The sequence below is a fragment of the Caretta caretta genome, chromosome 20 (assembly GCF_965140235.1).
Source record: "Caretta caretta isolate rCarCar2 chromosome 20, rCarCar1.hap1, whole genome shotgun sequence".
Taxonomy (NCBI): domain Eukaryota; kingdom Metazoa; phylum Chordata; order Testudines; family Cheloniidae; genus Caretta; species Caretta caretta.
Genome location: NC_134225.1, coordinates 1,255,804 through 1,278,986, shown reverse-complemented (window position 1 = coordinate 1,278,986; position 23,183 = coordinate 1,255,804). Strand labels below are relative to the sequence as shown.

The window sequence follows — 23,183 nt, the reverse complement described above, 5'->3', positions numbered from 1 at the left end:
CTCGGGCCTCGGCCCGGCTCTCAGGAGTGAGAGAGTGGAGGGGGAACCGCCAGCCTAGATGGTGTTAAGGTGAAATCCACCGGGATGCGACCATTGCCAAAGGGGAAAGAATAGAGAGGCGCCTCCGTCTGCTCTGGGGCTTTGAAGCTGGCTGCGGGGAAGTCTGCTGGCTGTTTCCTGTGCTCCCCTGAGAAGTAAACAGCCCCCGAGCAGGACGCAGGCAGGTTTTGGCTTCTTGATGTGACTTAGGGAAGAAGAGCAAAGGGGCCGGGGGATGGATTTAACTCCTGGTCCTGACAGCTAGCTAAGCCCAGCTCCTGGCGTCAGCCCAGCCCAGGGGAAGGAGCAGGGCTGGTTGGCGGGTGGAAAACACTCTCCTGCCTCCTTAGTTGTAGGTTTGCAGAACGCGGATGCTGTCATTTGCGGTTGGGCTTGTTATAAAAATAGGAGTTGACCTGGAACTAGGGAGGGCGGGAGCTGAGCCGAGCACCCGAGCTGGGCCTAGCCAGGCTGGTTCTTCGCAGTTTCAGTGCAGTGCTGTGGGTTGAATGCTTGCCCTTGGGCCAGCAGCTGCTTGGGCGTGTAGCGGAGAGGTCCGGCAGGAGGGCGTGGGCTGGTGACAAAGCGTTTCCAGGATTGTCCAGACCTGAGGAAGGACTTTGACTCTGGCCTGTGCTGTGGGGGTTTGCACTAGTGGGGCGTGCAAAGCTGTGGCTAGGGCACAAGAGAGTGAGTCAGGACGCCTGGGTTCCGTCCCGAGCTCTGCAGCAGCCTCGCAGTAAGAATCTGGAGCCAACTTGAGAGAGAGGCCTATAAAATGCTGCAGGCTGCTCTTGTCAGCCCTATTCACCCCATCCCAGCAGGCGTTATTGGACAGTGGCACATGCATACAGGACAGAAGGGACAGCTTTTCTATGCAAAGGGTAACTAACCTGTGGAACTCCCTGCTGAAGAGTACCCCATGTTTGCGCTAACCGTTAGAACTCCACGTGTTCTTCTTATTGAGATGTCCGTCCGGTCTGCTTCGAACTCTCGGCCTCGGTGACACCCTATCTCAGGGGGTTCCGCAGTCTAGCTCTGTGCTGTGGGAAGATGTTTCCTCAGTCCTGAATTTGCTGCCTTTTGGTGGCGTTGCTGGATGGTGGCTCTGTCTGCAGCACGGCCGGGCAGCAGCCCTGAAAGCTTCTCCCAGGCCATGTGCTCAAGGGACGCAAAAGTGCTGATTTCATATAAGGAACCGCAGGTCATTTGGGATCCTCGGACAAGGCCCTCAGCTCCTTAGTGTCTGAACTCAGCTCATAGGGAGGCCGGACTCCCACTGATCCCCCTGTTCTTCCCAGTCCATACCCCATCAGTTCACGCTAAGTAACCCCACTCCTAGGAGTGCACGCTTATCTAATGTTTGCAGAGAGTTATTGTCATGGAAAACCCCAGCCCCCAGACCACGCAGCCATCACCTGGGCATATTTAGCTGTCTCGTCCTGCACTTACAAGTCATTGTTTTTGCTAGTCTCTGTGCTCCTTCCAGCCCCCGAGTATCTTCCTGGCACTGGCTGTGCCAGGAAACCAGTGAGATCCTTCTGCTGTGCCTCCCCTCCAACGCTGCGTGCACTTAACCCGTGGAACTCCACTCCACAAGACGCGGTTGGAGACCAAGGTCTTAGCAGGGTTTATACAAAGGGATTAGGCGTTTCTCTGGCTAAAGAGACTAGCCAGGGTGATTAAAAATCAGCAAGGGTTTTGGAAGGGATGTGAACTGTCGTGCTTCAGCCTCTAAGCCAGGCTCGAGCTGCGGGGGTCAGCAGGGGCGTTCCTGGGGCCCTTGGCCCCCAGCTGCCTCCTGCGATGTTTCTTGCACTGTCCGAAGCAGCTGGTGCTGGCCGCTGCTGGAAAGCTGGCCAGACCGGGTCCCCTCCCAGCCCCCGGAGGCGGGAATGATCAGCTAGCGGGGCCTGGGGCAGCGAGACCCGTGTTTGATCCGACCTCCCTGCGGTTTCCTGTCCAGGCCTAGGGCAAAGCTGTGCTCCGAGGGGCAGGAGCCACCACGCCTCCATCCCAGGCAGCTTGGCTCCGGCTGCCAGGCCCAAGCCTGAGGGGTGGGGAGGCCCTGAGGAGCCTGGAAGTGGGAGCCGGCTGGGCAGTGTGATAAGTGGCTTTCTCCTTCCTACAGCCCCCTGCTGGGGGGCAAGGCGGGGCTGGAAGCCTGGATTGGCCGAAGGGGGTCTCCTAAACTCTGCCTGGGGATCCTTTTAGCTCCAGAGCATGGATTGAGCTTGGACTGGTGGAGGCTACGGGCTCTGACTAGGAACAGCCTCGTTGCCGGGGAGCCGCTGCCATGCTGGGGCGGGGGCTCTGCACCGAAGCCCAGCGGCAAGGATGATACGGGAGGTGCTGGGCCTCGGGGGGGCGGGGGCACCCAGGTGGGGCTCAGGAGGTCCAGGTCTTCCCCAGCCTTGAGCTGGGAAACCACAAGATGGCCTTAAAAACCAGGCCATTGTAAAGCCGCCAGCAAACGTGGGGTTGGGTAGGGCCGTTAGGGGCCTCGGCTGTCCGCTGTTCTCCGCACCCAGGAGGGACTAGCCCCCAGGCCTGGCTGTCCAGGGAAGTGACACTGGTTTAACTGCAGTTGGTTTCTAAACACTCGGGGAGCTCCGGAGAGCACCCTCTCAAAGCAATATCTGAGTCAAACCACTGGTTTTAGTTCACAGCGTGGCTTCAATGGGGACTGACTCCTGACTCCATCACCTGACTCCTGGAGCTGGGGCTTTCAGGAACACCCCACGCAGCCCAGGAGCAGTGGGGCCATCACGAGAGTCAGGCCCCATCGGGCACATGTCCAGCTGAGCTTTGCCCCCCTCCGCTGCTCTGACCGGCGAGAATCTGTGGGGGTGGGAGGGCTGGGCTTAGTGGGGTCATGCTGCCTCTGCTCCCAGTCATCAGCTCCTGTCACTTGGGCTGTGACCCTGAATGCCGCTCAGCGTCTCCTGGGGCAACGTTTGGGGCCGGGCAGGATCGGGCCCAGAGACAGCATCATGCTGCCGTGGGGGTGGGGGGGCCTCTCTCCCGGGACACCCTGAAAACAGCCAGTTCTGGCTGCTTTGCAAGGGAGCTTGGGGGAGCTGTTTGAGCCAGAACAATGTCCCGTTTCATCTGGCCATGTGTCCTCCCCCATGCCCCCCTGCGGCCGCCCAGCCTCCCCCAGCTCCTCCTCTGGGCTGAGCAAGGCTGCGGGCAGGGGCACGGATGAGGGGGAGGGAATGTGCCTTTGTGTTAAGGGACGACCCATGAGTCATGAGTGAGCTCTGGGGTTGGGAAAACCACCTTTCGTCCTCTGGGCTAGAAATAAAGCCCCCCCCAAACCAGGCCCCCGGGGGGGGGTCAGCTGATGTTTTTAAAGTTCCCTTTTCACCTCTCAGACAGCGGAGTTTTGCACAAGGCGGGTTCTGTCTCCACCGCCGGCACGCTGTCTCTCTGCAGCTGAACACAAGCCAAGATGAGCTCTGTTATTTTTCAGTTGGGTTTCTGCTTCCCCTCCGCCCCGCGCTGCCTCTTTTTTCTGTGACGCGGCGATGCAGGGGGGCGGTGTGGAAAACTCCCCCAGGGCAGCCGCTGTCTGGCAGTGAAAAGGGCAGAAGCCCTGGAGGGGGGCCGGAGGAAGGAGCCTGCCTCACTCTCCTCCTCCCTTTCATGTTTCTCTGTCCACGGGGCGCTCGGGGTGTGATCTTGCAGCTGTGGAAATCAGCGGCAAAACTCCCCTGGCCTGCGTCCAAGCCCTGCGCCCCCGGCTGTCCGGACAGGGTGGGAGGGAACATGGCCCAGGGGTTAAAACGGTGGATTGGGAGTTGGGAGGCTGGGTCTGCCGCAGACTCCTTGTGTGATCTTGGTCCTGTCCCTCTGTGCTGGTCATGCGGGCGGGCGGGGACGGAACAGGCTAGGCAGGGGAGCTCTGGATCCAGCCTGGTCCGGGCTCCTGGCTGGGATGGTCGCCAGCACCAGCCACCTCAGCGGCAGGTGCAGGAAACCCAGATGGGAGCATTTCAGGGGGCGACCAGCAGCTGTTCCCAGCCTGGGTGGCTCATGCTGGGATGCAGGAGGGTTCATTGTTCTTTGCCTCTTTTAATCCTGCCATGTGGCACTGCAATCTCCTGGCTCAGCCTTGGCGTGGGTACGGCCGGAGCGCGAGCATGGAGCCCTGGCATTGCCTGGCACGCGGGGCGGCCAGCGCTCGCAGGTGGGAGTTACGAGGAGGAAGACCAGCCGTGACATGGCAAAGGCCCTGATGGGAATGGTGTGAGGCTGTCCCACGCAGCTTTCCTGGCAGAGGTGGGGGCTGGCTGATAAACAATTCCCGTCAAACCCCTGGAGTGAGAGAAACTGACCCAGTCAGTGGGGGGAAATTGAGTCACGCCTGTCGCTCATAGGAGGGATCTGGACCGTCTCAGGGACTGTCACAGATGGGCTTTGTGGCCAAGATGGGGTGTGGAGTTCTGATCTGTGCTGTTCTGGTTCTCACCCCCCTGCCATCACTGTGGTATCTGGGTCGATGGGCTGGGAAGATGACCTGATCTGAACCCTAGCGGCACCAGCTCTTCAGTGGCCTGAAGTGACCCAGCAGTGTCTTCTGCCAGCCGGGAAGGTGGCTGGTGGCCTTTACGTAGCGCTGTGGCCGTTCAGCGCGGTTCCTAGAGAGACAGCGCCCAATCCCCTCTGGGTTCCCGGGTGTCTGGCGGTGGAAGGGAGAGAGAATCTGGCCCCTGGGCCCCCTGCCCGCTCTAAGGCCACAGCAACGAGCCAGACACCCAGGGCGCGGAGGGAGGACAAAGCAGAGGGGAGGCAGAATTCTCTCTCCACTGTGCAGAGGGCGTGGCGCCGGGCCAGGGCAGCCGTGAACAAGGGGCACCAGTGACTGCCTCCTAGGGCTGGGGCTGGCCCGCTGCCCGGGGGAGGATCTGGCCCCAAAGGCCTCACGATGACACTCCGTATTGCAGGGCCTTGGGGTGGCATTTCCTGCAGGCTTGGATCAAGAGGGGGCCAAATCGGGACCCTCCATAGGAAACCCACAGAGCTGCTTGGCCCCAGAGCCAGCATTGACCCCACTGCTTCCAGGACACAGCTGCTGCCCCTCGCCCCTGTCCTGCGGGTTCCAGGCCCTGAGGCATTGGTCCGTCACCACCTGGCGGATCGGAAGAAACAGGTGCCCAGGTAAAGGGGATGAAGAAGGGAAGAGACCTGAATGCTCCCGGCATCCCGCCTCCCGCCCCCCCCCAAAGGAGGGTTTCCAGGACCTCGGTTAGACGCTGACACTTGTCGTCCAGCATCATGCCCTCCAGGCCTGCGTGGGACTGGGGCTTGGGGTCTCCTGCCTCGAAGGGACAGAAGGCAGAGGGAGCTGAGGATGAAGGGCAGCCAGGCAAACAGCCGTGTCCCAGACACGCTGTGGACTGACTGTCCGAGCGCTCCCAGCCAGGTCCCCCAAGCAATGGCCAGGTGTCAGGCTGAGCGCGGCGTGGGGTGCCAAGCACCTGGCCAGGGCAGACGCTGGTGGGGCCAGTGCTGGGTCCTGGGGCCTTTGCCCTCCCAGGCTGCTGGGCCTAGTTCAGGGGCTGAAACCTCCCCGTCTGCTGTGCTGGGCGAGCGAGCAGGGGTGGAGCAGCCCAGTACCGCCGGCTGGCAGTCCTCGCTGGAGCTGGGAAGTGGTGGGAGCCCCGGCTCCCCTCCTGTGCCCGCACCGCTTGGCTCATCTCTTCCAGCGCAGAGCATCGCAGGAAGTGGCTGAGAGCGGCGCTCCGGCGGGAGCCAGGCTGTGGTTAGCGCAGAGAGGAAGCTGGTGTAGACCGGACGCAATGCGTCTGTGATACGGCGAGATTCGTGCAACAGCAGTCACAGGAAGGAGGACCAACATGGAACGTGTCTGCTCAGCTCCGAGCGCTCCCAGCAGAAGCTGCTCCAGCGTGCAGGCAGCCAGTGCCAGGCCTGTGCCTAGCGAATGGGGAGAGCCTGGGGGGACTAATGGCACGTGGGCAGGAGTGTTTGCGTGTGAACACCCCGGCAGCAAATGCAGGTGCCCTGCTTGCACTAGTGCTCACAGCTGTGACAGTGAGCAACGCGTGAAGACGCCACTGACGATTCGGGTGTCGATGTACCTGGACTCCCACGCATGCCCAGCCCTGGTGCCAGCCCCACCTCTGGGGCGTGGGCAAGGGGCTGGAGAGGTGGGAGAGGAGCGTCGCTCATGTTGAAATGAACCGTTCCAGCAGTGCTGGGATGCCCAGCTGAGATCAGGGCCAGGAGCCAGGCGTTGCCCGGGTGCAGCACGAGAACCAGTCTCTGCCCCGGGCCGCCTACCATCTCAGCAGGCAAGGCCGATGCAGGATGGGAAGGGCCTGAGGTCACAGCCAGGAGTAAAGCTGTCTGGCGCCGGGGAGGCCGGGCTCCTCTGAGGGTACAGCCGTTGGACGGCGGTCGGGCGTGGCCCAGGGATGCCGTGGGCCTCGTGGCCTTGCCAGCGCTGTGGCTGGGAGACACCGAGGCCAGAGCGCCTCGCCCCGGAACGAGAGGATCGTTGTGCGGCCGGAGCCGCCTTGAATTTCCAAGAGGCTGGGATGCAGCCAGAGGCTCTGGGCCGCGGGATCTGGCAGGTAGTCGGCCCTCTGCTCACCACTGGAGCAGCTCGGTGTGCAGGGGGGCAGGACACTGAACCCCCGCGGCAGGCGTGGGCGGCACAAGGGGCAGCGTGAGGGTCAGCGGGTCCTGGTGGGGTCGTGCTCCCATCTCGCCGGCGCGGAGGAGCTGCGTGTGCTGAGTCATGTCTTAGCTCAGCTGTGCAATCCGAGCTGTCCCCCCCACTAGGTTAAAACCCTCGCCCAGTGCGAGGAGCCGGGCCCTGACCTGCTTCCCCTCTGCTCCCTGACCACAATGGATGAGACCTCGCGGGGGTGGGAGGAAGGGAACCTACGTCCCCCCGTTCCCCCCCAGAGCCAGAGAGAGCAGGCCACGCTAGGGGGCAGGGCTCTCGCCCCGGCTCTGCCCCGAAGATGTGGGGTGCGTGACGGGAGGAGAAGGGGACGGGGCCAGATCCTCTGCTGGAGGATATGGGTGAAGTCCCACAAGCGTCTCAGGGGCCCGGAGCTCATTTGCACCCACTGAGGATGTGGTCCCGTCTGAGGGTACCGGAGCAGGACCCGGATATCTGTGCCGGCAGCACAACTTAGCAGCCCGGGACCTTCAGTGGCCCCAGGGGATCAAGACCTCCGGCCTTCTGGATCAGCAGTGGCATGGTGCCCCCCCGTCTCCAGACAGGCCAGGTGCTCAACCCGGCCCTGCTTCATTTAAGTGCCTTCCAGATGGGCTTTGCAGGAGCCAGCCCGGGGCGGGCCGGGGGCTTGGGGGGCATTGGCACCAGCCCAGCGCGCGTTGCCTCTAACCCCTCCCAGTCGGCAGTGTGTCTGGGGCTGCCTCGGTCCCCGCTCAGGCCTGCGGGAGTGAACGGGCCAGCCCTAGCCGTCCGCGCCGGGGCATGTGGCTCGTGCCTGTCCCGCCGACGGGGCGGGAGCGCGTGGCTCAGATCCAGCCACCAGCAGCCCCCCAGGTCGCCTCTCCTCTCTCCTCTCCGCAGAGCTCCATGAACCTCCCGCCTGACAAAGCCCGTCTCCTGCGCCAGTACGACAATGAGAAGAAATGGGACCTGATCTGCGACCAGGTGCCGGGGCCCGGGGCGGGAGCGGGGCCATAACCCCAGCTCTGGGGTCTGCGTGGGCGGAAGGCTGGGGGCAGGGGGCTTACCTGGGACAGCAGCAGTGGGGGCTGCCCGGCCGGGGGCAGGGGAAAGGCCGGGAACAGCGCTGGGGCTGGGTCCGCACGGACGCAGGAGTCGCTCTGTGCTCAGGGCTGGCCACAGAAGCCGTCGGGGTTCTCCGGGGGGAGGTTAATGGGAGCAGCGAGTCAGAGTCCCACGCACCCCTTGCAGTGTTTGCTCCGTCCCCACCGGTGATGCCCGCGACTCCCTCTCCATTCTGACACCCGCAGTCAGGCTCTTTCCTCCCCTCCAGGAGAGGTTCCAGGTGAAGAACCCTCCCCATACCTACATCCAGAAACTGCAGACCTTCCTGGACCCCGGCGTGACTAGGAAGGTAAGGGCTCGCACGGTGGCCGTGAGCTGCGGGGCTCGCACGGCGGCCGTGAGCTGTGGCCATAGAGACTCTCCTGTTACAAATCCAAACCCAGGGATGCTTCGCGGGTGCTGAAGCACTTGTGCAAGAGATGCCTGCTCTGGGGTCCCGGCTCCCAGCTCTGGCTCAGCAGCCACATGGGGTGTTTCTCAGAGCTCCAGGGTTTCCCATCAGCGCAGGCTGAGTGCGAGCTTGTTGTGGCATCATGGGCACGTCGCGCCGACGCTGAGCTCTGACCGCAGCTGTGCTCGTTGGACTCGCCCTGGGCGCCTGGCAAGCACGGAGCGACCCCCGCCCTGGGCAGCGCCTCCTCCAGAACAAACCGTCTGTGGCTACAGAAATAGCCACCCAAACCTTGCGATTACATGGAGAGATGGGACGCTCCGGGAGTCCTGAATTAGATCTTTGGCTCATGCCACCCTGTGTCCTGAATCTCCAAGGAGCTCAGTTTCCAGTGAGAGTGTTGCTGCCTCTCCTGGATTTCCCAAAGCTCCAGCTCCTGGGGTCCTGTGAAGTTGGGGGAATCTCAGCTTTCATTTAAAACACAGGAAGTTTCTAGCTGCTGGGGTTGCAGAGAGAAGCTCAGACACACGAACCAAAAGGCAAATCACAGGAAAAACTCTGGGGTTTGTTGTTTTTAAAAGACACCTTAACATTGATAAGCTGGTCACATGATTATTGGGGCAGGCTTGTGACCCTCGGACACTTGGGGTTGACGATGTGGCATTTAGGGATCAAAAAAGGGGGCCAGCTTGTCAAACCTTGGGCACTGAGTGCTTTGGAAAAATCTCGTAGCCTCTGAGGCCAGAAGGGAGCATCGTGATCAGCTAGTCTGAGCTCCAACATGTCGCAGGCCACAGCACCTCACCCGGCCGTTCCTGTAATAGACCCAGAACCTCTGGCTGAGTTAAGAGACTTCATGTTACAGAGAATCCACCAGTTACACTAGTCTAAACCTGCAAGTGCCCTGTGCCCCACGTAGCCGAGGAAGGTGAAAAACCCTCAGGGTCTCTGCCAATCTGACACAAGGAAAATTACTTCACAGCCCCAAATCTGGTGATTAGTTAGTCCCCAAGCAGGTGGGCAAAACCCACCAGCCAGACCCCTGGGAGAGAATTCTCTGTCGGACTTGGGGCCCGCCCCAGCTAGAGTCCTGTCACTGGCCGTTGGGGATGTTGCTGCGAGCAGTCACAGATCGGCTCTGTGCCGCTGTTGGCAGTCTCATCATCCCATCCCCTCCACCAGTCCTGCCGTGGGGGCTGCTGGGTGGGGTGGGGATGTGACCCTGTCTGTGGGTGGTAAATCCCTGCAAATCTGGCCCGGACAGTCTGGAGAATCTATCCCCACGTAACTAACTGGGCCCCCCTGGTAAAACGGAGCTGCCTGATCTCTAGCTATTCGTCGCAGGCTGTATTGCAAATGCAGAACAGGCCATGCCAGCCCCAGAGAGCCCACGGTGCTGGCTCTGTTGCCGATGGGTCTGGTCAAGGCGGGGAGGTGGCTTCTGCCAGGGGCGGAGGGAGAGCTGGGCCCGGAGCTGGTTGCTGTTCCTAACAGGGGGACTCTGTTGTCAGAAGTTCAGACGGAGGGTGCAGGAATCGACCAAAGTGTTGCGGGAGCTGGAGATCTCCTTGAGGACCAACCACATCGGGTAGGTGCCACCGAGCAGCCGGGCTCAGGCTGGGGCTGGAGCTGGAGCCAGCAGAGCAGTAGGCTTGGCTCTGCTCCGTGCTCCATCCAAGTCCCTCACGCTCCGGATTCAGGCTCTGCATGGCTGGCTCTCCCCTCGTTACAGCTCCAGCATCGTTCCATAGCGGCCAAGACCCTTTTCTCCATGGCCAGGATGCCCCAGGCGGCCTGCTGGGGGATTCTCTGGCCTGGCAGCCCCACGCTCTGCCAGGCGAGATGTGATCCCTGGCGTACGGGATGGCAGCGCTGCCCACCCGCCCCTCCCGCCTGCTACGCCACTCAGTTTGGGGGCCCTCTCAAATGGGGGGCCTGGGGCCAACCGCCCCTTTTGTCTCCCCGCAGGTGGCCCTGACTGTGCCCAAGCCCCGTCTGCGGTGAGGCTTCTTGGCTGTAGAGACCAGCTGCTGCCATCTGTGCTTGGAAGCTCGAGCGTTGCTCCCAACCCAGGGTGTATCTGCAGGGCCTTGCGTCTCGTGTAGACAAGGCCTGGCTCGAGAACCCAGTCCCCCACGCCCACCTGCTGCTACGCAGCTCTGGGGCAAACCGCTCAGCAAATCAATAAGCGTTTCTCCTGGTGCTGGAAGCCGGTGCTGTCGGTTTCCCTCGGAGGGAGGGCAACCATTTGCTGCGCTCGTTGGCAGATGCAGGGGGGCGGGACTAGCGCCAGCCTGGCGTGAGGCGTAGAGCACCGGGCTGGGAGCCAGGGGACCTGGGGTCGGTTGCTGTGTCTGCCACTGGCTGGCTAGGGTAGGGTTTGGGTAATGGTTAGGGATAGGTCACTGTCCTGCTCTGGGCCTCAGTTCCCCCCTCTGTAAAATGGGCAGAATTCTATTTCTCTTTCCTGTGCCAATGGCTCCGATCTCCCGGGTGAAAAGCACTCGATGAGGGTGGTTACAGGGGACGAGGAGGGCGCTGTGGATCCTGGTGGGTTAAGTAGGATACACTGGTGGGAATGCGGCACAGAGTAAGAGGGAAAGGAAAGGAAGGGAAGGGGCTGCGGGGGGCAACCAGAGGCTGAAGCAAAGAACAGGAATAAATATGGAGCCTGGCTGCCCAAGCCAGATGCTCCCCAGCCCTGGTGTGCCAATGGCGAGGGGGTTTGCTGGCTCGTGCCAGGGCTGGGGTGAGTGCAGGGAAGCACAGGGAGCCCTGGGACAGATCCGGGCTCATCGTGTCTGTGGGACCAGAACCAGCTCCCAAAGAGGAGCAGGGCTGGTGGGGTTAGAGGTCAGGGTCCCATGCTGCCTGGTGCTGTGCACACACTCAGCAAGAGACAGACCCTGCTCCCAAAAGCTTTCAGTGTCAGGATGAATGGGGAAACAGGCCCAGGGAGAGGAATAGACTGGCCCAAGGTCCTTCAGCCGGCCCATGGCAGAGCTGGGATTCGAACCCAGGGCTCCCAGCACTGTGCTCTGACCCCATAGTCATAAGCCTGTCCCCTGGCTCTTTGAGGCTCGGTTTGGCCAACACATTGATGTACGTGCCGCAGGGAGGGGTGCAGGCAGTGACCCCGCAGGCTCGTCCGGCCCTGCGGCCTCGCTTCCCTTGGGCCTGGGCGGGCCGGGGTACAACGCTGCCGTCAGGCGTCTTCCCCCCCTCCCCGACCGCGCCCCGTCTGACGCTGCCCCCGCTGCTGTGGCCATGCAGAGCGTTCCCCGGGCCGTGTCTGCACAGCGGACGGCGCGTCCCCACCCGTGCGGGCCCAGCTGCAGCTGGAGGGGAAATACCAGCTGGCACAGGAACTGGGATTGTTCCTGTCCTTGGCCAGGCCTGCGGGTTCGCCGCAGCCAGGCGCTCCTTCCAGCGGATGCTCAGGCCGGAGCTGACATCCTGCACTGGGGAGGGAGGGCCACAGAGTCAGCAGCTCCCTGGCTGGGCGGGGTGGGGGGAGACAGGAAACAGGGGCCACAGGGTGCTGGTGGGACAGTCAGCGTGGGGGTGAGGCCATGGATCCCTCTGAACACCCTGTCCCAGGTCCAGCTGAGCCCCCCGGCCACCCCCAAGCGCTGGGCCATGGGCTTTAAGCCTCAGGAGTCTAGACTGAGCCTAGGCCCTGCCCCTGGCTCGGGGTCCCAAGGCACGTGGCCTCTGTCGAGCACCCTCTCCAGAGAGCTCAGACCCCGCAGTCCAACTGCCCCATCCCCCTCACAGCTTGAACACACCCTCTCCCAGCACTCCTTCACACGGTGCTCTGGGCCCACAGTTAACGCTACAAGGGCACGTGGGAGGTATAACACAGAACACGCACGATCCTGACACCATTGCTCATTACTGAACAGCAAGAGAAATACAAAAATCGAAACAAAAATAATAAATCCTGCCTGCAGTTCCCTGCCTCAGTTTCCCCAGCGCTCCGGAGCCTTCTTTGATCTGGGGTCATAGCCCTCTGGGGGCAGCCAGGGTCCTGCTGCTGCAGCAGCGATGGCTTGTTCTCTTAACCGTGGAGCCTCTTTCTCCAGGTCAGCTCGCTTTGACGTAGGCTGGTCCTTCTGCAGCTAAACCCCCTCCAGCCCCCTCCCAGTGTCCCCATCTCTTCCTCTGTGGCCCTGTGAGTCTCCCCTGAGCCATGCAGCCTCAGGCTTTTAAAGGCATCCGCACCCTGGGGTTTTTGTTCTGCTTTGGGGAGTTTCTGTTGAGGGGTTGGAGAAACCTGGATCTCCTGTGTGGTCAGCTCTGGAGGGTTCATGCCATCAGCCATGGAAACCCCGCTGGATTCCACACAGCCCTTCCACGAGACGGCAATTCGTACGTTGTCCAGTCTCTCCGCTCCCTAGGACTCCCTGCTGCAGTATTTCTTGCCCCTTCCTTGGAAGCAGCGGGTGCTGGCCACTGCCAGAGCTGGGATACCAGGCTAGATGGGCCCCTGCTCTGAGCCCCTCAGTTCCTGTGTCATCCATATAGCAAGGGGGTTGGGTTCACCAGAGGTGCTGGAGTCCCCCACACAGGTGAACCTGGGTCACCATGGGCAGCAGGTGGAGAGCAGGATCCGCCATGGGGGTGGAAGAGAGGGGCCCAGGGGGTGCGGAGGAGGCTGCCTGCCCAGGGGCCAGCACTGGGCCTGCTGAGGCCAGGGGCAGAAGGAAGGTTTGATGCAGAAGGGCGGTCCAGACATTCCCTGCCTCGGCACGCTCACACGTGTGCACAAACGTGCACACACATGGCCTTTCGCGCGCAGACACGTGTGCACGCTCGCACACACACAAGCTGGCACGTGCTACTGCCAGGACATGCGCCCACTCAGGTCCACGTGGGGTCCCCTCCCCAGCCTGCAGCAGCGGCTGGGTTCGTCTGCGCCAGCCCAGGTGCCCTTTAGCCCCCTGAGAGCCCTAAAATAGCAGCCGTGGCCTCAGACAGGAAACGAGCCGGGGGCGGGGCGCTGGAGCGCAGACAGGCAGGAAATGGGCGGGCTCGCCTGCCCCCTCCCCCACAGGGGAAATGGCTCCAAGACAGTGCCGGGGTCTGACTTGGGCCAGATCCCACTGCCCCCAGCACCACGCTTTGGAAAACGTCACTCCCCGCCCCCAATGTCACACGTGTGCGTGCACCCCCCCCAATCACGCGTGTGCGTGCACCCCCCAATCACGTGTGTGCGTGCACCTCCCAATCACACGTGTGCGTGAACCCCCATCACATGTGCCTGCACGCCCCCCAGTGACACACACGTGCACACCCCCCGACTAACACCCAGGCATGTGCCCTGATCGAATAACACGTGTGGATTCACCCGACTAACATGCCCCGCCCCAGCAATGCACAAGCGTGTGCCCCCAGCTGAATAACACGTGTGCCGGCCGTGCCCTGCCCAAAGAGCCCTGCCTGTGCTCCCCGTCAGGTAACGCGCACGCAGATTGCGGGCACGGCCAGGATGTGTGCGCCGGGGCAGGGCTCCCAGCATGCAGCTCCTGGCCCAGGAACCCCTGAGCCAGGGGAGGAGAAATTGGCCTGCGAGCGTTTTTGGGGGCGCAGGGGTGGGGAAGCCACTTTCTAGCGCAACCCAGAGCGGAGCCACAAGCTCTGGCCCTGCCAGATAAGAGCCAGGCGGCTGGGGGTGCCTGGAGGGGCTGCAATCTACAGGCCGCAGCGGGTGCCTGTGACAGGGTGGGCCCAGGGCGGCTTAACCCTGAATTCCTCGGCTCTGCCGGGCTCTCAGCCCGTGAGCGGAAACTGCCCCAGGACAAAGCTAACCAAGGGCCGGCTTTTCACAGGGGCCTCGGCCCCTGCTGCTGCCCGCAGCTGCATCTGAAAATCCCACCGGGCGGGGGCCTAAATCCAGTCGTAGGGTCCCTGCCAGCGTGTGGGCCCCTGGCTGGGGTAGATGGGGAGTGATGGCTGGCGTCGGTGGCGTGTCACCGAGGTATCGCGGAGAATCGGGGCCCGGGGGATGGCTGCGCCTGCGTGGCCAGGTCACGCCGTGCCCCGGGCGGGAAGGAAAAGGGGGCGCGAGACCCTGATTTCTGTTCTCCGCGCTCCACAGCGTACGCAGACCCGCTGACGTCAATGGACCCTCTATTGTCCTGGCAACGCGGTAGCGTCACGGTGTTGATTCCCCCTGGCTCTGGGGTGTGGGTTGGGTGTGATCACTCGGTGCCGGGTGTTGTCAGTGGCCCCCAAGGTCCCTGCCCCAAGGACCTGTCCCTTTTCCAGCCCAGGACTCCTCCCAGCTAGGGTCTCCTGGCCTGGCACGGTGCCGCTGACTTCTCGCCTGGTGGGGGGCTCCGGACCGTGGCTGAAATTCGTCCCGAGGCAGGAGGCCAGCATGGGCGCTAGGCACCGCTGCAGCTCGCGGACCCCTGGGGTGACTCGCTCTCTGCTCCGCTCTGCAGGTGGGTTCGGGAGTTTCTCAATGACGAGAACAAAGGCCTGGACGTCTTGGTGGAGTATCTCTCCTTCGCGCAGTGTGCCGTGATGTAAGTGCCACGCAGTGTGCTGTGATGTAAGTGGGGGCAGCTGTGACTCCTCGCCCCCCTGGGCAGAGCAGGTGAGATCCGGGTTTGCAGGCACCCCGTCGGCTATCGGCCTGTGCCGCCCGGCTCGGTCTGCACAGGCTGGGTCTCTTGAACGGTGCAGCGTGTTCCCAAATAAAGGCCACGTGATCCCAGCTAGCCTGACCACTGGCCCCCATTCTCCCTCGTCTTGGGAACGTGGCAATTCCCCGACTGGCTCAGAGCCCAGGGCCAGCTGGCCCACGTGCTTCAGGGGAAGGTGTGAGACCCCCGCGGCTGGCAGAAATGGGCTAATCTGCCCCCCATGGAGGTGTCATCATGACCCTAAGAGTTAGAGATTGGCCAGGGCCCCAAAGCAGGAAACTGAATCTTGATACGCTCCTGCCCTTAACGACTTCCTGTGGCGGTGAGTTCCACAGTCCAACGGCGCCAGGTGTGAAAGAGCATTTCCTTTTATCTTTTTGCTGCTGCCCCTTTCAGACGTCCTCTTGTGCGTGTGTTCGAGGCAGGGGAGTGGGTGCGCCCACTCTCCCTTCTCCGGGCCCTGGCTCCGGCGGCGAAGGGCAGGCAGAATAGGGCCAAAGTGTCCTGCACCCAGCACCACTTGTTGCTAATACGGGGGTGAGGAGAGTCTCCATTGTCCTTGTGACCCTCTTGCCTCCCACTGTTGGCCATTCCATGCCCTGGCCGTGTGATTTCCCCCGTCATTTTAACATGCAAACCCTGCCGGTGTAAGTTGCCTGCACACGTGTGCCAGGCCGTGGCTGAGCTGGTCTCTCGCTGGGCGGAGAAGAGCGTTCGAACGGCCGGGCTTTCCGTGTCAAGCTCTGCACCGGGCGTACAAGGCCGTGATGTTTGCCGGGCTCCTGACACAGACCCGCCTGCTGCGAGCCTTGGGGGTGGCTGGCTGCTCCGGGGAAGGTGTTTGAAACCAGGAGCCCCTGGAGGAGACCTGAACTTCTGCCCTGGTGCCGAGGCGCTTGCTGCGAGCAGGAGCGCGCTCGAGCTGCTACGTCTGCCCTGCTGCTAACGCGTCAGTGTGCGCTTGCAGCCCTCGCTAGCGTGCGCAAGTCCCATTCCCGCACCCCCAGCTTCGGCAGCCGGGCCGGCCTGGGTGTCCCTGCTCCGCCGCTTGCCATGAAGCCTCTGCGTGTGTGTCCCTCTCCCGCCCAGGTTTGATTGTGAGGGTCTGGAAAGCGGTGAGGACGGCGCGCTAGAAAAGCTGAAATCCTGGAGCAGATCCATCGAGGATCTGCAGCACCCCATAACCCTGTCTGCCCCCTTCGCCACCAGCCTCGCCCGCTCTGGGCGCCCGTCCGCCCTACGGTACGTACCCTCCCCCGCCCTATGCGGTATGTACCCCCCTCTGCCCTACGGCACGTGTACGCCCCTCCCCCCTGCCCTACGGTATGCACCCCTCCCCCAGCCTACGGTGTGTACCCCCTCTGCCCTACAGCACGTGTATGTCCCTGCCCTGCAGTATGCACCCCTCCCTCGCCCTATGGTACATATAAGCCCCTCCCCCCTGCCCTACAGTATGCACCCCTTCCCCAGCCTATAGTGTGTACCCCTCCACCGCCCTGCGGTATGTACCCCTCCCCCCGTCCAACGGTATGTACCCCCACCTCTGCCCTATGGCACATGTAAAGCCCCTCCCCTGCCCTGCGGTATGCACCCTCCCCTTCCCTGCGGTATGTACCCCCACCTCTGCCCTATGGTACGTATACTCCCCTCCCTCCTGCCCTACGGTATGCATCCCTCCCCCTGCCTGTGGTATGTACCCCTTGTCACGGAGTCCCTGGGCGATGCTCTGGAACTGCTCCCCATGAAGCCAGGCAGGACTCTGGGGGAGTCTCCTCTCGGGGAGCAGCCTGTCTGCAGGACACACAGCTCACCCGGCTTCCACCTTCCTGGGTCTGACCCCGGAGCATTCAGCATCCTCTGCCCCTCCGTGCGCTTCCCACAGCGAGTCCGCCCAGGCAGGGTCCTGGGGAAGCCAGAGGGTCCTGCCCCCCAACTTCACAGTCAGACGTGACTCTGTCAGCCAGTAAAACAGAAGGTTTATTAGACGACAGGAACATGGTCTAACACAGAGCTTGTAGGTGTAGAGAACAGGACCCCTCAGCCGGGTCCATTTTGGGGGGCAGTGAGCCAGACAACCACATCTGCCCTTCACTCCTCGTCCCCAGCCAGACCCAACCTGTCACCCCCTCCAGTCCCTCCTCCTCTGGGCTTTGTCCCTTTCCGGGCCAGGAGGTCACCAGATTCCTTTGTTCTCCAACCCTTTAGCTCTCACCTTGCAGGGGGGAAGGGCCCAGGCCATCAGTGTCCAGGAAACAGGGTGTCGGCCATTCTCTGTGTCCAGACCCCTGCACACACCTGCCCTCTAGGGCTCCGCAATGATCATACACCCTTACCCCACCCCCTAGAAACTTAAGAACTGCCTAGGGGACACTGAGGCACCCTCACACTATTCAGAGGAAACATTAAGAACAGTCCCACTTCGTCACATCTCTCCCCCCTTCGAGACCGAACTGAGCGGGGTCACTTTAGCCAGTGACCTGGGGAAGTTCGAACCCACCAACGTTCCCATGGATGCCCCAGCATCTCTCCCATTCCTTGGTAGGAGTTACACCAGGCCCTTCCAGTTTTACGCCCTTCCAGTTTCACGCCCTCCCTTAGGTCAAGGGTGGTCTATAGCACTCGCATGCCGCATGTGGGAAGGTTTATGCGGCCCGTGCCCTTTGGCCACCCCCAAAACCCCAGGGGGTCAAACTGGGATTGGGTCTTCTCCCCACCAAGCTGGCCAAACACAGCCACTTGGTTATAGGACTGTTTAACTTTCTTAACAGCTTTCACTCCATCTGAGACCTTCTCAAAGCTATCCACACTGGATCTTTCAACAGGAAAGTCAGTGGATCCATTCACAGCAGAAAATTTCTGGCTGTTAGGAACTGAAACTGTCTTAATTAAAAGAAAAGGAGGACTTGTGGCACCTTAGAAACTAACCAATTTATCTGAGCATAAGCTTTCCTGATGAAGTGAGCTGTAGCTCACGAAAGCTTATGCTCAAATAAATTGGTTAGTCTCTAAGGTGCCACAAGTCCTCCTTTTCTTTTTGTGAATACAGACTAACAGGGTTGTTACTCTGAAACCTGTCTTGATTAAATCACTTTCACACCCTTCAGTTGCAGTAAACTGCTTGCAAAGACTCCATGAGGATTCCTTTCCCTAGGGGCTTTTCTATGCAACAATTCACCCTTCATAGAAATTCTGCCCTTACCCTCTTTGCCTAGGGCTTGCTCTAGAGGAACACTTTCCTGAGCAACAACAGATTCTTTCTGGGTCTCTCTTACATCCAGAATTACCTCTGGCCCATCCGGCGGATTCATAGAATCATAGAATAATCAAGGTTGGAAGGGACCTCAGGAGGTCACCTAGTCCAACCCCCTGCTCAAAGCAGGACCAATCCCCAATTTTTGCCCCAGATCCCTAAATGGCCCCCTCAAGGACTGAACTCGCAACCCTGGGTTTAGCAGGCCAATGCTCAAACCACTGAGCTATCCCTACACAATCCCCTTTCAGGCAAACTTACAGACTTCCTAGATAAAAGGTCAGAAGCATTCTCCTTCCCTTTACCACACACAAGTTCAGGAATCTTTTCCTTCTTGCTACAAGTTTCCACACCGTCAGTAGGTAACAGAATCACATCATCTTCCTGCTCTCCTTGTGCCCTGGCTAGGATCTCACCCTGATTAGACAGAGTTGCTACACCCTTTCCCAACAACACACTAGCAACAGGCAAAATACAAGCACCAGAATTGTCTGGTCTCTGGGATTTTACATAGACACTAACTGGATGCGACCTAGTTACAGGGCCATTCTCCCGAGCAGGCACAAACTTAGGACCCTTCCCTTCCTGGGCTTTAGCTGAATCCAGAACCAGCTCTGAGACAACTGCACGACCCTCAACCATCACAGGCTGAAAGGTCCCTTCTGTCTGCTCCACAGACAAAGAAGAGCCGGACACACTTTCTCCTTTCCCAGACACCCAGCTTGGCATCTCTTTCCCCTTGTCCCAGCACACAAGGCTGGTCACAGACAACTGCTTGGAGATCGGGGTAGCTCCCTCCACAGGCAGGTCAATATCCCTGACAGACGCAGGCACATTCCCTTCCCTGTCCCAGTTCTCCACCCAGCTAACAGGTAAGGTCCAGGGACACTCATCTTCCACTCTCCTCGCCTTCCCACCCTGCTGACTAGACACAGCCATCAGCTCACAAGACTGCCTTGGCTCATCCAAACTTTCCTTACCAAGCACCTTGCCACTCCCAACAGATCCCCTGCCCTGCCTGTGTCTCCCCCCACTCAGCTGGGGTCTTGTCTCCCCCCTTGCTCAATGTTGCCCTTGTGTCCAAGTGGGGGTAGGCAGCGAGCTCGCTACTTTCCTCACTGCATCAGAGCTAGTGAGCCCCCTCTCTGGTGTGCAAGGGGGCGGGGAGCATCAATTTGTCCCACCCAGCCCCAGGGGTCTAGTTACAGGCAGGTAGCCCAAGCCTAGCAGCTCCTCCCCACTGCCAGCCAGGTCATCTGCATTTTCACTGACCATTTCCCTCTCCGCTGATTGGTTCCCTGGATTCAAATTCAAACCCTTGGCTGGTTTCAGAGTAACAGCCGTGTTAGTCTGTATTCCCAAAAAGAAAAGGAGGACTTGTGGCACCTTAGAGACTAACCAATTTATGCTCAAATAAATTGGTTAGTCTCTAAGGTGCCACAAGTACTCCTTTTCTTTTTGCAAACCCTTGGCCGTTACAGGAGCAGGGCCTGGATCCTGTCCCAAAGAGACACAGTCACCCCACAACAGGGTCTTGCAGCTTATATCCTGGAGAACCCCAATGACCAGCCAGCCCCACCCCTCCTTGGTCTGCACAGGGATCTGGGCCATAGGCAGGGCGAGGGGCTTCGTCCCTGGGACCCTCACCCAGCTCACATAGCCCTTCAGCCTCTGAGGCTGCACCACCCGGGGCCTGACAACCGTTCTCTCTGTCCCAGGATCTCGCCACCCCAGGAATGTCTCCCCATTGACCGTCACCTTTCGCTCCCACTGGGGGTCTGAGGGGCCTGGCCCCAGGAAACTCCACACAGACATATAGGTTGGGGTCAGGAGTGGGAGCCTGTCCACCTCCCCACCCCTCTGGCTGACGGAGTCTGTGGCCTTGGGACCCAGCAAGGGAGCTAGACACCTGGGCTTTTCCGCAGGGTCCCCCTGGTTCAAATAGCCAGCCTGCTCAAAGGCAGTGAGGTGGCATCCACATGCCCCCCCTCCTTAACCAGGGGCAGCAATTTAGTCCCAAGGTTCCCTGCGGAACTGGCCCCCCGGGGTCTATCCCCACTCACCCCTGGGGAGGTCCCCTAGGCCTCTCCGCCCCACCACCGCCAGTTCATGCTGCTGCTGCTTCTGCAGCTCTTTCTCGGGCTCTCGCTGTCTCCCACAGTCCTTTTACTCTCTCGGACTCAGCTCCAATCCCGTCCGTCTCCGATCCCTGGATGGGGAACCCGATCGTGAAGACCCTCGTCTGGTCGGGGACAGGAGTCCTGGGGATGCCTGGCTCCCACTCCAGCTGCTCCCAGATCCAGCTATAGCCCCATTTGGGGTCAGGAATCTGTTCCTTAGAGCGGTCATCCTCCTCCAGCTGCAGGATGAACTGTGCTTTGGTGAACTTTCCAATGCTCAACCCTCTCTTTCTGCACAGGGTTACAATGTCCTTCTTAAGGAGACGGTGACAGGCCATCACTCCGCTGTTCCCAAGTTGTTGTGGACTTACAGGCCTGTGTGCCTTCAGCTCCCCACGGTTTCCAGGGAGAACCCCTAGTGTGCCAGCCCTTCTCGAGATCACCACCTCTTTGCCAGGGTCGGCCGTAGACTCCTCCGCCCCTTGGACTGCTCGCTGCAATCCCCAGGGGAACCCTGTTTACTGCAAAAGTCCTTCTCTCTCCCAGGACCAAGCCGCAGGCTCCTCCACCCCTGAGACTGCTCACTGCAGTCCCCAGGGGGACCCCATTACTGCACAGTCCTTCTCGCTGGTCACACGCTCCCAGGGGTTAACTGCCCCCCGAAACCGCTCCTCTCTGAACCTTCAACACGCCTGGTCCTCGTCAATCCCCCTTCGTTTTACTGCTCCACAGTCACTTACTGCAGGAAGCACTATCTGTGCGGTGCAGTACATCCCACTGCTGCCACCAGTTGGCACGGAGTCCCCGGGCGACGCTCTGGAACTGCTCCCTACAAACTCAGGCAGGACTCTGGGGAAGTCTCTCTGTGAGCAGCCTGTCTGCAGGACACACAGCTCACCCGGCTTCCATCTTCCTGGGTCTGACCTCGGAGCATTCAGCCTCCTCTGCCCCTCCATGCGCTTCCCCCAGCAAGTCCGCCCAGGCAGGGTCCTGGGGCAGCCAGAGGGTCCTGCCCCCCAACTCCGCAGTCAGACGGGACTCTCAGCCAGCCAGTAAAACAGAAGGTTTATTAGACAACAGGAACATGGTCTAACACAGAGCTTGTAGGTGCAGAGAACAGGACCCCTCAGCCGGGTCCATTTTGGGGGGCAGTGAGTCAGACAACCACATCTGCCCTTCACTCCATGTCCCCAGCCAGCCTCAAACTGACTCCCCCTCCAGCACCTCCGCCTCTGGGCTTTGTCCCTGTCCCAGGCCAGGAGGTCACCGAATTCCTTTGTTCTCCAACCCTTTAGCTCTCACCTTGCAGGGGGGAAGGGCCCAGGCCATCAGTGTCCGGGAAACAGGGTGTCGGCCATTCTCTGTGTCCAGACCCCTGCACACACCTGCCCTCTAGGGCTCTGCAATGATCCTACACCCTTATCCCACCCCCTAGAGACTTAAGAACTGCACAGGGGAAACTGAGTCACCCCCACACTATTCAGAGGAAACATTAAGAACAGTCCCGCTTCGTCACACCCCTCCCCTGCCCTATGGTATGTACCCTCCCCCATCCAACAGTATGTACCCCTACCTCTGCCCTATGGTATGTATACGCCCCTCCCCCCTGCCCTACAGTATGCACCCCTCCCCCAGCCTATGGTGTGTAACCCTCCCCCACCCTACAGTATGTACCCCTCCCCTGCCCTATGGTACGTATAAGCCCCTCCCCCGCCCTGTGGTGTGTACCCCCACCTCTGCCCTTTGGTACGTGTACCCCCCCCCGCCCTATGGTACCTACACACATACCCTCTGCGCCCTGTGGTATATCACCCCCTCCCCCAACTCTGCACTATGATACCCCCCTCCCCATGGAATGTACCCACCTGCCTGATACACCCCCCTCTGCTCTGCCCTATTGCACGTGACCCCCCCCCCCCCCCGGGTCCATGCTCCCCCCGCACTCTGCATCTGCCTGCTCTGCTCTACGCTACGCACCATCTGTGCCCCCCCCGCCACCCTCCAAGACATATGCTCCCTTCTTGCTTCCCCGGGGCCAGCCTGTCCCCTTCTCTGCTGCCAGCCCCCGTGTCCTGCCCCGGGGGGTCAGTAACGCACCCTCCTCTCTCTGCTTCCAGGGCCCGTCTCCCTCTCGCTCTGCCTGCCCGTCTCTCTGGCCTGTGCTCTCTCTCTCTGTCCTCTGGCTGTGCCTGCCCCACCTCTCGCTGGGTAAGTACCCGCCGGCTCCAGGCCCCACGGCCTGCAGGACACGACCCCCCTGGGCTGCCCCCATGCTCTGTGCCTTTCCGCTCTGCTCAGCTGCGTGGACGTGGGTGGGGGTGCGCGCACGTGGGTGTGGACATTGCACAGATGGGGGTGTGTGTGTGTGTGTTTGTGTGTAGATGTGTGTAAGTGGAGTGTGCATCCTGGGTCTTCATTCACGTGTGTCGATGTGTGCATGCGTGTGCATCTGGGTGTTTGCACGTGTGGGCATGCACGTCTCTTTCTCTTCTCCCCCTTTCGTTTTTCCACCTACCGGCCCCCTAACTGCCTCTCTCTTGCTCTGCGCCCGCATCCATATTTCTTGCGGGATCCCCCCTGCTCGGCGCGTCTCTGCCTTGCTCCCAGCCCCTCTGGCACCAGCAGACCTCTGTGCTCACCCCCGCCCCCCAATCTGCCCTGCGGCCCCCCAGTGTGTCCGGCCCCTCCACGGACCCTGCACTACCCGTGTGACCAGCAAGTGCCCTTCCTGCTGTCCTGTCCCTCCCCCTCTGTGTGCCTTGCCCTGCCTGCTCCGTGTGGCACCCCACATCGTCCCCGCGGGCTGGGCGCCTCCGATGGGGCTCCGGGAGCTTCCCTTGGCCCTGCTGCCCCCGGAGCCTGGAGATGGCCCCGGTACCACTCAGGGACTGGGGCCTGTTGGCAGGGGGCGTCCCTGTGGGGCAGCGGT

General features: G+C 61.1%; 1 protein-coding gene across 5 annotated transcripts in view; it reads left to right on the top strand.

The window, feature by feature from the left end:
* The window catches only part of FMNL3 (formin like 3), a 50,172-nt gene that overhangs the window by 11,507 nt on the left and 15,482 nt on the right, over positions 1–23,183 (top strand). For 2 of the 5 annotated variants that reach the window (XM_048831529.2, XM_075121593.1), the window contains exons 2-6: positions 7,616–7,699; positions 8,049–8,129; positions 9,743–9,819; positions 14,681–14,764; positions 15,974–16,126. In XM_048831529.2, the coding sequence (XP_048687486.2) occupies positions 7,616–7,699; positions 8,049–8,129; positions 9,743–9,819; positions 14,681–14,764; positions 15,974–16,126 (479 nt within the window). Of the gene's footprint in view, positions 1–7,615; positions 7,700–8,048; positions 8,130–9,742; positions 9,820–14,680; positions 14,765–15,973; positions 16,127–22,379; positions 22,463–23,183 lie in introns of those variants that run through there. The other 3 variants (XM_075121594.1, XM_075121596.1, XM_075121595.1) reach the window with 3 other exon arrangements.